Source organism: Bos javanicus, chromosome 7 (assembly GCF_032452875.1).
Source record: "Bos javanicus breed banteng chromosome 7, ARS-OSU_banteng_1.0, whole genome shotgun sequence".
Lineage (NCBI taxonomy): Eukaryota > Metazoa > Chordata > Mammalia > Artiodactyla > Bovidae > Bos > Bos javanicus.
The window spans coordinates 50103820-50119390 of NC_083874.1; the positions used below are offsets into that span (position 1 = coordinate 50103820).

At 43.3% G+C, this 15571-nt stretch overlaps 1 protein-coding gene and 1 non-coding gene across 14 annotated transcripts in view; both read left to right on the top strand.

Annotated features, from left to right (window-relative positions):
• Nucleotides 1-714: 714 nt before the first annotated feature.
• The window catches only part of MATR3 (matrin 3), a 39805-nt gene continuing 24948 nt past the window's right edge, over nucleotides 715-15571 (top strand). The window contains exons 1-4 of one of the 13 annotated variants that reach the window (XM_061424661.1): nucleotides 715-826; nucleotides 2029-2067; nucleotides 3495-3580; nucleotides 4329-4408. In XM_061424661.1, coding sequence (XP_061280645.1) covers nucleotides 4379-4408 — 30 coding nt within the window. In that variant the 5' untranslated portion in view covers nucleotides 715-826; nucleotides 2029-2067; nucleotides 3495-3580; nucleotides 4329-4378. The other 12 variants (XM_061424663.1, XM_061424654.1, XM_061424665.1 and 9 more) reach the window with 12 other exon arrangements.
• LOC133252202 (small nucleolar RNA SNORA74) lies at nucleotides 4062-4261 on the top strand. The gene has a single exon (XR_009737826.1). It is a non-coding gene; the product is annotated as a small nucleolar RNA SNORA74 (small nucleolar RNA).

The window sequence follows — 15571 nt, forward strand, 5'->3', positions numbered from 1 at the left end:
CAGCTTCACCAAAATGTTCAGTAGGAGAGAATCATAGTGACTTCAAGTAGTGAGGGGAGGATTAGTGTTCAAAAGAAATGCTGATAACCTGGTGGGCAACCCGTCCAGACCAAAGATGTGGCCTCTTTGGCTGACTGTGCCACGGTGGAAGGCAAGTTTGGCAGAGAAAGCCAGTACTCTTTAGCCGCTGCAGCTCAGTTAAAAATCCCACTGCAGGGCCCCAGGGATGTGGTCCCGTAGGTTAGGCTGTAGGAGCGACTAGCATAAATAATCCGGGCGAAAACCTCCTGGAGAGATCCCAAAAACCAAGGTGACCTGTGTGCGTGGGCGATCCGTTGGCTGAGTGACAGAAATGCTGAAGAAAGCCAGGAAGAGGATCTGCGTGGGAGGTGGAAAAAGCGTGGGCTGAGCTTGCAGCAACCAAAAGGCGCCACACACGTGTGCGAGGAACCCGCGGCGCTCGGTGTGGGTTGACAGGAAGCACCGCCCCACTAGGACACATCAAGTTTTCTCTTAAGCAGTTTCAAACCCAGCGCGCTTTCCACGTGTAAGTACAAATGAGATGGGTGTCAAATAACCATAGCGCTTGTTCGGATTTCTATCTTTTCTCTTCTTGGGTCTAGCTCCTGTGTAGAGCATGCCCACCTCTACCACAGCTCTCCCATTTTCCTAACGCTTTCCTGGGCGGGGTTTCTGGGCCCCGCCCACCGAGGGCCCGCCCAGTAGCCGCCCCGGGGCGGGGCTCCCCTCGGCTCCCGACTGCCCTTTTCCCCTGCGGTCTCTGCCCCGGCTGCTGTGTCTCTACCGAGCTCCGGACACGTGCAGGGTGAGTAAGGGCAAAGTGGGGAGAAGCCTTGGAGGTTTACCAGCTAGGGGCGAGAGACAGTGGTTTGGAGGCTTCTTCCGAGGCACGGGACGAAACTGGGGCTCGTTCCCTAGTGACCCCAGGTTTGGAGGGCATCTTGAAGAAATGCTGAGGGATCGTACCCCTAGAGTCACCCCCTGTTTTCTACCATCCCTGCTGTCCCTGGAGAGTTGCCGGGAGTCGGTCTCGGGGAGCCTTGGTCCCAGGCACCAGGGCCAGGGACTTGGGAAGGTTCGTGAGGAACACGTGGTCGGGTGGAGCTCCGTCAGTCCGTTCAACCCCAGCGCGGAAAGGGACAAGCTATTTTTAGATTCGTTTTTAGACCTGGACAATGAGCCCTCTATTCTCCTTTTCCTCTAATTGTTTGGAAACGTTTTGGAGTGAAATTAGAGGAAGGCTGGGGGAAAGTATTGTCTTAGATACTCTCACCTTATACAAACAAGGTAAATTGTAAGTGTGAATGGGTAGGAATGTTTATTAACATTTTTGCAAACATTTTGGTTATTGTTTTCAACCAGTAGTTGGGGTCGTTGAAAGAATAGCAACCTAACTGTCGCTAGTTTCTTTAACATCCCTTACTGCATCCAGTTATTTTTTAAAATGCTGCTTTTATGGTTCAAGAGATCACATAATTGAGGCCCTTCTCAATCTGGTTTCAACCAGCCTTTCCAATTTTTAGTGCCCATTGCCTTCCAAGGGTAAGTTCCCCTTCTGCTCACCAGTATTCATCATCTCTTTGCTTAGAGTAAGTTCCTGATAATAGCAAATGTTTAGTGCCCAGTCTATAGCAGATATTATCTTATGCACTTAATTTATATTCCATTTAAACCTCCCAAACACCTGGTGTACAACACCCCCATTCTACAAATGAGACAGGTACAGAGGTTAAGTTATTTGCCCACTGTCACTTGGCTGTTAAGTGACAGCCAAGCTTCCTGATACTTGTTGATGAGACCATTAATTTGCTACTGTTCAACTGCTGTGGTATGCAAGTAAGAATGACAACAATAAAGCTAACCAAGGGAAAGCTGTTAGTTCTTGACTATTGTTTCTGTGGTTCAGGCCTCACTAAGTTAAGGGAGTTTTGAGGGTAGGGGTCTTGAACGCCTCACAAGTGTTCACTAACTGTTGGCTGTCTCTAACCTGGAGTGCTTTGATTGCAGAGCATCCAGCCATGAACTTTCAAGCAGATGCAGCCCCAGGTAAGTGCAGCTCCATTAACCTACCTTTGGCCCCAGCTGTAGGCAGCTGCCTAGGTTTCCGTGTACCTAGGCAAGTGTTACACTGCTGGGAGAACAGCAGCTGATAGCTGGTTGGCATTCTGGGCCTGGTTCATGCCTACTCTGTTATTAACTATACCAGGATGCCAGCATAGTTGTTTTTCCATTGAGGTTAAATCTGCAAGCATGTGCCTTTGCAGGGAGAAACCTAACGTGGAGAATGGTTCTGGTCTGATAGGTTTGACTAGAATGAAGTTCTTTGAATCATACCTTGGAAACAGAAGAAACAGAGGGATATATAAATAGAGAGAACAAGTTGAGGTGTTTTTTTTTTGTTGTTTTTTTTTTTTTGAGTCTACCGAGTGCTCAAACGGGGCCATGGGATTTTTGCAGATTTCACTGAAATCAAAGTTCATAGCTCCCACTCCTCTACCAACACAGAGCTACTCAGGATAATCCCTTTGTAGAAAGATTTTATAACTCTAGTTACTTGTGAGAATGCCATACCTTACAAGGAATGTGGATGTGAATTTGCTTTAAAATGATGAGCATTCTTTATCTCATTAATAGAATATAAAAATAGCAATTAATTGAGGGGCTCCAAATACTAGGCCTAGCTACAGCAGTACTAATTTCTGCTTCAGGTTGACAGATTTCTACTTTTTGTTGGTATCTTCCCTTCTGGCTCAGCTGGTAAAGAATCCGCCCGCAATGCGGGAGACCTGGGTTCAATCCCAGGGTTGCAAAGATCCCCTGGAGAAGGCAAAGGGTACCCACTCCAGTATTCTGGCCTGGAGAATTCCATGGACTGTATAGATCATGGGGTTGCAAAGAGTTGGACACGACCGAGTGACTTTCACTTTACTGATTTTCAGGAGTAAGCAGAGTTATTGCTTCTTTTGGAGCAGTAATTGAGTCCCCTTTGTAGTGATTTTGTTTTGGAATGCTAATTTTCTGAGAAGAGATGCTTCTCAGTTCTAGGCAAGAGTGATGCTGGAGATTATCCAATGGGGCAGACTTAGTTGCTGCTTTCAGTGAAAAGTAACATCTTAGTTTCTACAGAAGGACTTGAGGATGTTGGGAGGCAGAGGTGTTGTTTGTCAAAGCTAGTTTTGTTCTATCAATTGGCTTTCCCTTAAAAGAATTCTCTTAGCTAAACGTTGGGTGCTTTGTGTGAATACCTCAGATGTTCATTGTGAATAGCCTTTTACATATGGGTCCATAATACAAGTGATAATCTAGAGAGCTTTAGTGGTAACAGGCAAGAAAAAAAGGCAAGTAATGGGAAATAATTGCTGAGGATATAAAAATTTGGTAAATCATAAATGGCAGACAGCATTGTTTCCATCTCTACAGAAAAGCAGCCTCAGAAGCTAGGATGTTGAACACTGAAATCTTTTTCTTTTTAGGATGACTCAAAAGTAGGGCATCCTTGGCCCTCCTGAAGAGATGAAATTAGTGGCAAGTGGACCATCTATCTGTATGGCGTTATCAGGTAAATGTCCTTACTCATTCTGATGCTGACCATGTGCCAGGCCTGTTAGTTGGAGCCCATCAGAAAACAACTGGAAGGCAGAAACAATTGTATTTGTGCCTAACAAATTCAGCCTCTGGGCAGAAAAAGGCTGAATAGGATTTTGGTGGTTATGGTCTGAAGGTTTTTGAGATAATCTGAATCATTACATCTGAGAAAACTGAGGGGAGATTGTAAATTTCATGACGGAAAGTATAGTGTATCTTACCTTGTTCACAGATCCCAATCCCTAGATCCCAAGCACAGTGCCCAGCACATGGCAAGAACTCTCAGTGTTGGATAAAATGACTGACGGCATGGGAAAGGGTTTCCTGTTTCCTGTTTGTTTCAAGGTTTTGACAGCAGGGTCTGCAATCAGTGCTTCCAGGCCTCTGTTTTGCAGTCAATGTTCAATTCATGGGGATACCTTCTGAAATAAGTAAGAAAACTGTTTCAGGAATCATCCAGCAGTTGTCAGCTATCCAGGCTAGCGTGATGCCTCAGATGGTGTTACACTGTTGGAAGAGCAAGCACTGCCTTTATTGAGGTCTGACTTCAGCACTGTTTTGGTGTTGTGGCTGAGTACCTCTGGGCAGTGTTTTGCACCTCTGAGAGTGGAGTAACTCCTCCTGTGGAGTTGGTCCTAGTCTGGGTGCAAACAGTTTTTTTCTATTAGAAAAAGACCCTGCCTTATGGACAGCCTGTCATTTGTTTCCTCTTTGAATCCTAGATGCCTTTGCCTGAGTGAGAAACCTTCCTCCATGGGACCCCAGAGGTCTGATGGCCCTTTGTGACATCCAAATAAGTAATGTATGTAGTCCTTTTGTCCTGAAGGTCCAGGAACATCTTTTGTTCTAATACTTGGTCTTTGAATCTGGTTCCTGACAGTGAGCTCCTAAATCCCTTAGAACTTCCTGGGTGATAGTAAAGTCTTTGTTCTAATGGGACTGGAATTTTTACACACACTCATATGATACACATTCATTCTCCAGAGAGGGGAGAGGGGTTGGAAATGATCATGATGAAGCCTCCATAAAAATTCCATTAGTATAGGGTTCAGAGAACTTCCAGGTTAGCTAACAACACATTGAAGTGCTGGGAGAGTGATGCCCCTTCCTACATACCTTCTCTTATGCATCTCTTCTATCCGGATGTTCATTTGTACCCTTTATCATATCCTTTTGCAGTAAACCGGTAAACAGTAAACTGTTTTCCTGAGCTCTTTTGAGCCCATCTAGCAAAAATGAGTCAAACCCAAGGAGAAGGTTGTGGCAATCTCTGACTTACAGCCTTTCTGTCAGAAGCACAGGTTAACAACCTGGACTTGGGTTTGGCATCTGAAGTGGAGGAGGGGCAGTCTTGTGGGACTGTGCCCTTAGCCTCTGAGATCTGAAGTTATTTCTAGGTGTAGATGGTGTCTTAATTGAGTTACATTGCAGGACACCCAACTGCTGACAAGACCCACACATCTGGTGTCAAAAATACTGAGAGTATGGCCAGAGTTTGAGACTGAAGGAAAAACAGGATGAAGCACGAGGTTTTCTTAAAAGGTAGAAATACTTAACGTTCAAAAAAACTGTGGTGAGAACTAGAATTTTAGAGGAGAATGCTTAAAGTCTAAGACTTGAGAATTCCCTGGCAGTCCAGTGGTTAGGACTCTGTGCTTCTACTGCTGGGGGCTTGGCTTTGATCCCTGCTCAGGGAATTAAGGTGCAGAACAGCTAAAAATAAGTAAACCCAAGACTTAAACTAAGTCTTCATATTCTAGAGCTCTGCTGCATAGTACATGTGGATTTAAAATTGACAAAATCCCTTTCTCCATCTCAGTACTTAGTGACTGCCTATTGGAGAGCTCAGAAGACATTTCCACCAATACAGAAAGTTATATTACATGCTGCTGTTCTAGAGCAGGGGCTGGCAAACTTCATGTAAAGAGGCTGATAATATTTTAGGTTTGTGTACCATATAAACTTTTTATCTGTTGCAGCTACTCAACTCTGCAGTTGCAGTATACAAGCAGCCATAGATAATATGTCAACAAATGAGCACTACTGTGCTCCAATACAACTTAATTTAGGAACACTGAAATAAAAATTTCATAAACTTTTAGTGAAGGAAAATAATTTCCTTCAACCCTTCTAAGCTTGAGGGCCTTTCAAAAACAGATGGCAGGCCAGAATTACCAACCCATCTTGGGGAATGAAATTCAGGCCTTGGGAGTTTACAGCTCATTAGCAACAGATTTAGGGCCAGTACCAACATGTGTCCGTGAAAAATTAGATGTTATCAATACCTTTGCCTTAAACAAGCTTTTACCATATAGTATTAAACTCTTCAGCTTTTAGAGTACTGGGGTGACTTTAGTAAATTATCCAGTAATAGGGTAGTCCTTATTTCTTATGTTTGGGGTTTGTTGTATGTGCTTTTTTGAATGAGTTACTTATAAATGGTTCTTTTTTTTAAATGTACACCTAAGGAAGAGTTCCTAAGAAAGAACAGCAGTGTTTGGTTTCCAGCAGAACCTGATCACAAACCCATCCTAGTAGTGAAGTAGAAATGGTCCCTAAGGAAAGAGGAAATTTTTATATGTCAACAGTAGCCAGAAGAAAGATAAATATCATATTCTAATGCATATATATGGAATCTAGAAAAATGGTACTGAAGAACTTATTTACAGGGCAGCAGTGGAGAAACAGACATAGAGAACAGACTTATGGACACAGGGAGAGGGGAGGAGAGGGTGAGAAGTATGGAAAGAGTAACAGGGAAACTTACATTACCATATTTAAGATAGCCAATGGGAATTTGCTGTATGGCTCAGGAAACTCAAACTGGGTTCTGTATCAACCTAGAGGAGTGGGATGGGGAGGGAGATAAGAGGGAGGAGATATATGTATACCTATGACTGATTCATGTTGAAGTTTGAAAGAAAACATTCTTTCAAAACAAAGTTCTGTAAAGCAATTATCCTTCAGTTAAAACCTAGCTTTGAATTAAAAAAATAATATCATAAAAACAAACCAAAAAAGAATAGCCAGGAAAAAAAAATCCAGGTTTTAAAATCTGGAATCTCAAGTTATTAGAATATAGATGGCTTTCCTGGGCATGGTAAAGCTACCCAGGTGCAGGGAGAGGCCCCTGTGTTGCTACTTGAAAAAGGAAAATTCATTTGGTGTTTATGCCTGTATTCAGTACCCCCAGAGGTTTCAGTGGCTTAATCATGCACATTAAAATAATTTAATGGGATTTCCTACTTGATAAGTGAAGTTAATTAGTCACCTACTACTCCCTGTTGGCTTTTTTTTTTTTTCCTGGTAAGTCTAAGATGAAGTAACACATTTCAGCTTTAAATCCATGCCTTCTCTTTCTCCATCACCCTTTTCCCATGCTGCAATGAAAACTGAAATTGAACTGGCAGATATTGGCCTGTAAATATCCAAGCTGCCACCTCCTGCCATAGCTAGCAATTAGTAAACACAAGTGCCCCTTGAGCTGCTCAAGTTCAGGACCTATACCATATTAAGAAAGGAAAATTAAAGCAGTATGAGGAGAGGGCCCCAAATATTGAGTCTGTCACCTGTCAATGATTTATTTCCTTTCATTCAAGGTTGGAAAAAACTATCAGTGAGCTTTTGCAATGAAAGTTTGAATTACATTTCAAATTTTAATCAGGAAAACAAAACCCCAGAGAAATAAATTCTGCAGGCCCCAAAGAGACACAAAAAGGTGGCGTAGGGCCTAGGAATTCACACTAAGGAAGACAACCTGGTTAGAGCAACTAATTAAGAACCTAAAAGAGTGACAATGGCTCCTCTGAATCTTTTTGCTTAATTAGGGCTTTATGAACAGCTCCAGTTAATAGACCTGTCAATATTCTCTTGGAAAACAATTTCACTGAATTAACAATTCAACTCTAATATTTACAATGTCTGTTTAGCAACACCTTGCTCTTTACAGTTATTTAGGAACACTTAATGAGCCCACTTGCTAGGTCATAGATTTGTCAATTTAGGATCCTAAGGCCTGGTTCAAAGGAGCCCCTGTTACTTTGGCTCTCCCTATTCTCCATTACAAGCCCTTTTGGGTGTAAGAACATTTTATACTGCTTTTTAAGGGTAACTTGACTACCTGGGAAGAGGTGATAAAATGGACCTTGAAATTTATTTCATTTTAGAATAGTTGTAGATTTACAGAAAAGCTATAAAGATAGTACAAAGAAATCCCATGTACCCTGCACCTAGTTTCTCCTGTTAGTAACATATTAGTATAGGACATTTGTTATTAATTGACTAAAGTTCATGCTTTATTCATATTTCCTTATTTTTCACCTAATGTCCTTTATCTGTTCCAGCATCCCATTGAGGATATTATATTTAGTCATCATGTCTCTTTAGGCTTCTCTTGGCTGTGACAGCTTCTTAGACTTCCTTGATCTTCTGACCATTTTTTTATTGTTTTTTTTAAATACTGAGTTGTTTGAGCTGTTTGTATGTTTTACAAACTAAGCTCTTGTCCATAGCATCATTTGCAAATATCTTCTTCCATTCTGTAGGTTAATACTCAAAATGCCTTAGTTATGGCCTTTATTCTCTTTCATTTAGAATAGTGGTCGAGCCTGTTGTCTTTTATAGTAGATGCTATAGTCCCCAAATGACTGATTATTTTTACCTTATGAGCTCACAGTAGAGGATGGAATTTTGTATCAGCTGGTGGGAGAAGGGAGGAGCCAAGCCCAGGCCCTAGTGTAGGCCCAACTTCAATGAGTTGAAGAAAAGTAGACAAATCCCCAAGGTACACAGCCTGTGAATTAGATAGAACCTGGACTTCATCAGAATGGCAGATGGTAGAACTCTAGATGAGAACTCCAGGAGCTAATGGTTACGATATACTGGCCACTCCAGGAGAGTTTTCTGTGCTGCCCCTATTCCAATGGCACTATAATTTCTTGCCCCTGTATAGTAGAGCCCAATCATGATCTGTTCATCCAGGGAACTCTTCATATTTAGTTTCTTGGGGCCCTAACCTCCCTTTTACTTGTACATATAATATATCCAGGGCTGAGGAAGTGATAATAACCTATGCTATTTGCTCATCTTGTCAGAAGACTAGTTATTTAACTCATACCCTTTTTATGGTTTTACAGCTTTTATTAACTGAACGCTATGCTAGCCATTGGTGATATGTGATGAACACAACACGGTCATGTTTACCACCTTCAGATTTCTTTCTGACCACGTTGGTTTCTTTCAGTCCTTTTGTATCTAGGTCTCTGTATATGCTGTTTCCCTTTCTGATTCCATCTTCCATTTCCACTTTGTATACTTTTATATCTCAGCTCAGATAGCACCTTCCCTGACTGAGCACCCATTTTATGTGTCATTGTGCTGTATTCAACCACAGAGCTAGATAGCCAGGTGCCATGTTAACAGTCCTTTGAAAAGGTATTATTCACCAGTTTTTAAATGTTTATCTTACTCACATATAGCCAAGCAGCCTCAATTATACCAATAGCTGACTAAAGAGCTTCAACTGGTAAATATTATTATCAGTGTGTCATTATGTACCCAATATAGAGTAAGGTCGTAAGTGTATCCTACTTTTTAATACCCTGGTAAGTAAGGATAACAAGAATGCTGGTTTTGTTAAATTTTGAAACAAATCATGGAAACAAATATGTCAGTTTCCAAATCATTTGCTAGTGGACTCTATAAAGATATAACATGTATGTGTGTTAGTCGCTCAGTTGTGTCCGACCTTGGAACCCCACAGACTGAAGCCTACCAGGCTTCGCTGTCCATGGGATTCTCCAGGGAAGAATACTGGAGTGGATTGCTGTTCCCTTCTCCAGAGGATCTTTCCGACCCAAGGATCAAACCCGCATCTCCTGCACTGCAGGCAGACTCTTTACCATTTGAGCTACAGGAAAGTCCTGAAGATGTAACAGTGCCTAACTATTTGAAATCCTTAAAACACACATGGTTGATGGTGGTTGCCTTTAAGGGAATAGCAGTTGGGGAAAACTTCTGCGTGTGCTTTGAATTTTATTATATGTATTCCTTATTCAAAAATTCCCCCCAATTTTTAAATTTATTTTTGGCTGTGTTGCATGGCTTGCGGTATCTGCCTGACCAGGGATCAAACCCAGGACCCCTGCAGTGGAAGCATGGAATTCTCTAACTACTGGACCACCAGGAAATTCCCCAAAATTTTAAGCCCATTTCTTTTCCCTTGCAACTGCTAAAAAAGCTGCTGGTTAACAATTTTCTGTTTTTTAAATAGCCTAAAGGTTTGAAATGACCTGCTGCTGCTTAGTTGCTTCAGTCATGTCCAACTCTGTGCAGCCCTAGGGACTGTAGCCCACCAGGCTCCTCTGTCCATGGAATTCTCCAGGCAAGAGTACTGGAGTGCCTTCTCCAGGGGATCTTCTCAACCCAGGGATTGAACCCTCGTCACCTGCATTGCAATCAGATTCTTCACCACTGAGCCACCAGGGAAGCCCCTCCAGGGCATTTTATCTATTTAAAAAGTAGATGGTGAACTGCCAGGAGACCACAGCCTTGCTGAAGGCAGTCCAATATAATGCTCAAACAGGCAAGCTTCTTAATCTCTTATGTAAAATAAGAGTAAAGGTACTTTACTCTTAAAATTATATTATCAGCTGCTTAGTGATTGTGTGGTGTGAAAATATATGTCCTCAACCAATATGACTCCTCTGCTCAAAACTTTAGAAAGATTAGCTTTATGGAGATTGTATCCTGGTGTTTAAAGTTTTATTCCAAACTTGTCACTTAGACCTTTCAAAGTCTCAGCAGAAATTCTTGCTTTGTAGCCTCTGTCATCACTGGTATACCACGCCCACTCCTAAGAAACCCAAATGTGAATAGAACTCTTGATCCATCTCTTCTCATAGCCAGGCCCATCTTGAGGCCAGCCTCCTTGTCCAGTCTTCATCAGACTGGGATTCTCAAAAGCTGATAATCTGTCTTATCCATCATTGTATGTGTGCATGCGTGCTAAGCTGCTTCAGTCATGTCTGACTCTTTGCAACCCTGTGGACTGTAGCCTGCTGGGCTCCTCTGTCCATGGGATTCTCCAGGCAAGGATACTGGAATGGGCTGCCATGCCCTTCTCCAGGGAATTTTCCCGACCCAGGGATCGAACCACCCATCATGAAATAGACATTTGACGACTGAAATCTTGTATTACCTTTGGTTTCCAGTGTGTCTTTTTGCTGTTGACCTACTAAGCAGATCCTCAATAAATAATTACTCAACTGAAAAAGTTTGCCTTTCCTTTGAACAATCACCAAATTGCATTAATAGTCTGTACAAAAGCATGGTATGTATATATCTGAAATAAGCATGCATTCATACTTCTGAATCCAGAAAAGCAGAGCTGCTTTCATCTAAGATCTGGGGAGAACATAAAGTGAAGTCTTAGCCAAAATCAGTTGGAATCAAAGACTCATAGAGTAGACGTGAAGGAGGACCCAATATTCACTGAACAAATTTCATTCCAAAGTTAACAATGTAGTAGCCTTAGGGATGCCCCAGTTCTTGATGTATTCTACCAAATGCCTTCTCAAAGCCTGTAGAAAATCATGCAACATAATGGAGATGTGGGAGTACAGTTCCACTCTTCACAATGGCTATTTAAAATTTTTCCTTTGTGTAACTCTAGCCCTTTCCATAGATGGCTTAGTCACAGAAAACTTAAGTCACCTGACTAATTCCTAATGAAAATTCAGCACCATCCTCTCCATACCTATTACAAGAAAGAGATGTCTCCTCCAGAACTCATCCTTTGAGTAATGTCCAATATGAATCTTTCCTTCTGTTGCTGCCTTTCCCAACCAATCCTTTCCTAATTTAACTCTTCTGCAAACATTTTAATGGCCCAAAATTCTCCTGTAGTAAATCAAATCTTCCCCAACCCTGATTTCTTTTCATAGCCAGTTATTCCACATTTGGTAGTTTTACACTTTTCACATACTAAGCACCTCCCATCTGACATCCTCTCCCACTGAACTGGAAGTCCCTGTTGCCAAAGCTTTTGTAGATGTTTTTAGTCCTAGGCTTGACCTCTTGGCAGCATTAGGCCCTGTTGATCGTTTAGTCCTTTGAGTACATTGGCTGTCAAGGCAGTACAATTTCTGTGGCTTCCCCTCTACTTTTTTCCCTCATCAACATGGTCTCTTGCCATTTAACTACCAGATTAGTTTCTCAAGGCTTGGTCCTAAGGTTTCTCTTTTTACCATAGGTTTACCTAAGGTTTCTCTCTTAATCTCCAGTTCATCTAACTCTCCTTCATTTATATTAACTTGAATTTGCCACTAACCCACACCCTTTTCTCCTGAGTTCAAGGTCAAATATAACTCCTTTGAAGCTGATGCCAAACTGAAGCCTTACTGCCCCCACCTCCCATTCTCAATAGCACTGCTGACAGTTGTCATTCTTACATTGTACTTCTCCATCTTCCATATCCAAGCAAGTCTTGCTCTTTGTCCTAAATGATTTCAAAAATTTTATACAGGTCTGCTGTTCATTTTTGCCCTGTCCACTATCTTCACAGTGGACCCAGAATGGTTCAGCATACTCAAGATTTAAAATTTTTGAGGGCTATTAATCTGACTTGTATTCACTAACTTACCTCAGACGTCAGATGCCTGCCTGTCCCTCTGCATTTAAACTTCAAACCCCAGGGAAGTGGCCCTTTTCTCCATCCTTATCTATACAATTTCTCAGGATTTTCACATGTGCTATATTTCTTTGCTCATGGGGTACTTGAAGAGTGTTCTACATTCAAATTCACCAAATGGCGGCGGCGGTCTTTTCAGTGGAATGGGTTTTCGCTATCTTCCTCAATGACCCGCATAAAATTTCTGAAATTAAAACCACTCAAAATAGTATCTATCTCCACTTCCTGCCCCGAACTGCCACTTCTCCGCAGTTTATCAGAAAATACCAGAGAGGGTCGAAGCCAGGGAATCCTGCGACGCACTTCTAACGCATACCTTATTTAAATTTTGCACCAAGCAGTATGGAAGAGTCAGGGGGAAAAAATCCTTTGTGGGGAGTGGGACTCGAACTCTATAAGCTATGGCGCTCCATTTCCCGCCCATAGGCGAGCTACAAGATCAGAGAACAACGATCGCAGCTGAGGGCGCGAGCGGCGTGCGCGCGCCGGGCCGGGGGAGGGGCCTGGCGCGCGCAGAAATAGGACCCGAGGTGGGTTGGGGCGAGTTCTCGCGAGAGTGGGTTGGTTCTTGGGCTGCTGCCTCTGCTGCCACCTCTTACCAGCGCCGTTGCTGCGGGGGATTGTGGGAGCCACCGCGTCCCGCTCGCTTGGAGAGGTACCTCTCGTTTTCCCTCTCCCTTTCTTCAAGGTAGGCGTGAAGCGGGTAAGAATCGGGGTGGGGTGGCCGGGGGCTCTCGGCGTCCGCCGGGAGGAGGCAGCGACAGCAACAGGGGCCGCGGGGAGCCGGCGGCGCGCCTTTCTTGCTCGCTCCCGTTCGCCTGCTCTGCCTCCCTCCGCGCTGCGTATGTGAGCCGCCTGATCGGCGGCCGCCATGTTAGGAGCTCAGTGGCGGCGCAACCAGCCTTCTCGGGTGGCGGAGGTGAGCGGTCCGTAGGGAGACACGCGGCCAGCCAAGGGCCCAGAGTGCGGAGGCAGAGTCGGGGCGCGCCGAGGGCAGCTGATCGGCCGAGCTTCCTGCGTTCCGGGCTGTCTGTGGGCGGGGGCGGGACGACGAGCCCGTTACACGCGGGCTGCTGCTCTGAGGGAAAGGGAGGAGCGCTCGAGGCCTGAGGGACCGACTAACCATGAGGGGGTTGGCCTGCCGTTTGGGGAGGATAGTTAAGCTAAAACCAGCCCCAGATATATTTGCCTTCCCCCCCCCCCCTTTTGCGCCTGAAAACGTTCCCCAAAATGGAGGATTCCGTAGACTCCGAAAAGCTTAGCCGTTTGAGCAGCGTTTCTTGGTGTCGCGGCCTTCGCTGCTTTCCTCGCCCATCGCTTCATAGCGCCCCCTAATACTCCCCTGTCCCCCGCCCACACACAGGCGCGCGCGGTTTTAGCCGGGCCTCAGAAACAATTCCCCCCTCCCCCCGCCATCGCGTAAAAATGGCCGAAAAATTAAACGTTAACGCTTGTTCATCGTGTTGCGTCGTGGATAAAGCCTTCTGCGGTACGCTGCGAAGGAGATTTGTTCTTGTTTAGAGAGTCACCTCACATTCCTTTCCTCTATATTAAAATACTATCAGTCTAAGCTTCTCTAGAGAGGATGGTGTGGTGTGGGGACCTTCCGGTTTCCAGACAAAGGGTTTATAGTAGCCTGGTGTAGTCGCGGCTTCGTTGTTCTTTTCATCGCCGGCGCTGTGCCACGTTCTGTGTTATACAAAGACTTTTCCCATATACAGTGGAGTAGTATTTCCTAGGTGTTTATCCTGCTCTGTGGCGCTATTCTGTGTAATAGTCCTATTGGATCAGTTACGGCTTTCCAGCCAGATATTTCTAGAACGGTTATGGCGATTCCAAAATTCTAGTCTTTCACGAGCGCTGTAAAGTGTGCGAGTTGTTGATTTCCCAGGCCGTAGTGATGAGATTTTGCATTGATGCTGCGTTCTGCTCGATGAACAGAGCTTAGTTTAAGATTTTTAGATAGTCGACGAAACATTTTTCTCCCAGGTAGATTTAAACAGTTGTACTCTGCGGGCAAAAATTATATTTCAGGCTATTTTCATACGTGTTCAAAATTACCTTTTAAAAACGAAACGACTCGATCTTCGGAGTCTAGCGACATAATTGTTTAACATTAGTATTGTTTTGGAAATCAAGAATTCGGATCTCTTAGCTGTGTGTAAGTGGAGTTGCTTTTATGTAACATTTTGAACTAATTCGAAAGTATTTAATTACCCTTGACCTAAACATTCTGTATGTTAAAGAAGTCTTTAAACATACTTATTTTACTAATGGTTTTACGGAAGTGTAAACGCCAAATATTATTACAAGTCAGAGATATATAAAGACATTAACAACTGAAGAATGCAAAGAAAAAAATCTTCCTTGATTTTAGAAATAACAAGTAGCTCAAATTCCCAATTTTATAGAAAGAATTTGAGTCCAAGGAAGTGCTTGTTATGTAGGTAACCAATGGCAATGAAGCCAGTGTGTTTAGAACGCTTACATTTTGATTAGATATTTGATTCAGGCTCTGCCTGTTAAATAGGCTTAAAATGGAAGAACTACGCTTATAGGAATTTATCCTGTAAATAAGGGAATAGTGTGTCAAAAGTATGTGTATGTAAATGTTAATGTTGGTTACTAAGCATATTAAAAATCCAAAGGATTCAACATTTGGAGATCTGCTAATTATAGTGTGGTCATCAAGTGATAATCTATACAGCTATTTAGAAGTATTTAAGGAAATGGCAACCCACTCTAGTGTTCTTGCCTGGAGAATCCCAGGGACAGGGTAGGGGGGGGCGGGCATCCTGGTGGGCTGCCGTCTATGGGGTCGCACAGAGTCGGACACGACTGAAGTGACTCAGCAGCAGCAGATGGGAAAATTATAGTGGAATATAGTTCTAATTGGGGAGAAAGTAATAAAACTCTGCTGATACCAAATTTGATGACTTTTGTTTTTTGAAGGAACGTGTAAATAAGCGTAAAAAATATCCCTGAGTGTCGGCTTTATGGGTCATTTGTATTTCCTTTTTTCTTGAAATTTCCACAAGACGTTACACTTAATTTTGTAATGAAAAAACTGAAACATTTTTTGTAAATGCCAAAACTGCTGAGAAGGCGATGGCCCCCCACTCCAGTACTCTTGCCTGGCCCATGGACAGAGGAGCCTGGTGGGCTGCAGTCCATGGGGTCGCTGAGGGTCAGACACGACTGAGTGACTTCACTTTGACTTTTCACATTGGGGAAGGAAATGGCAACCCACTCCAGTGTTCTTGCCTGGAGAATCCC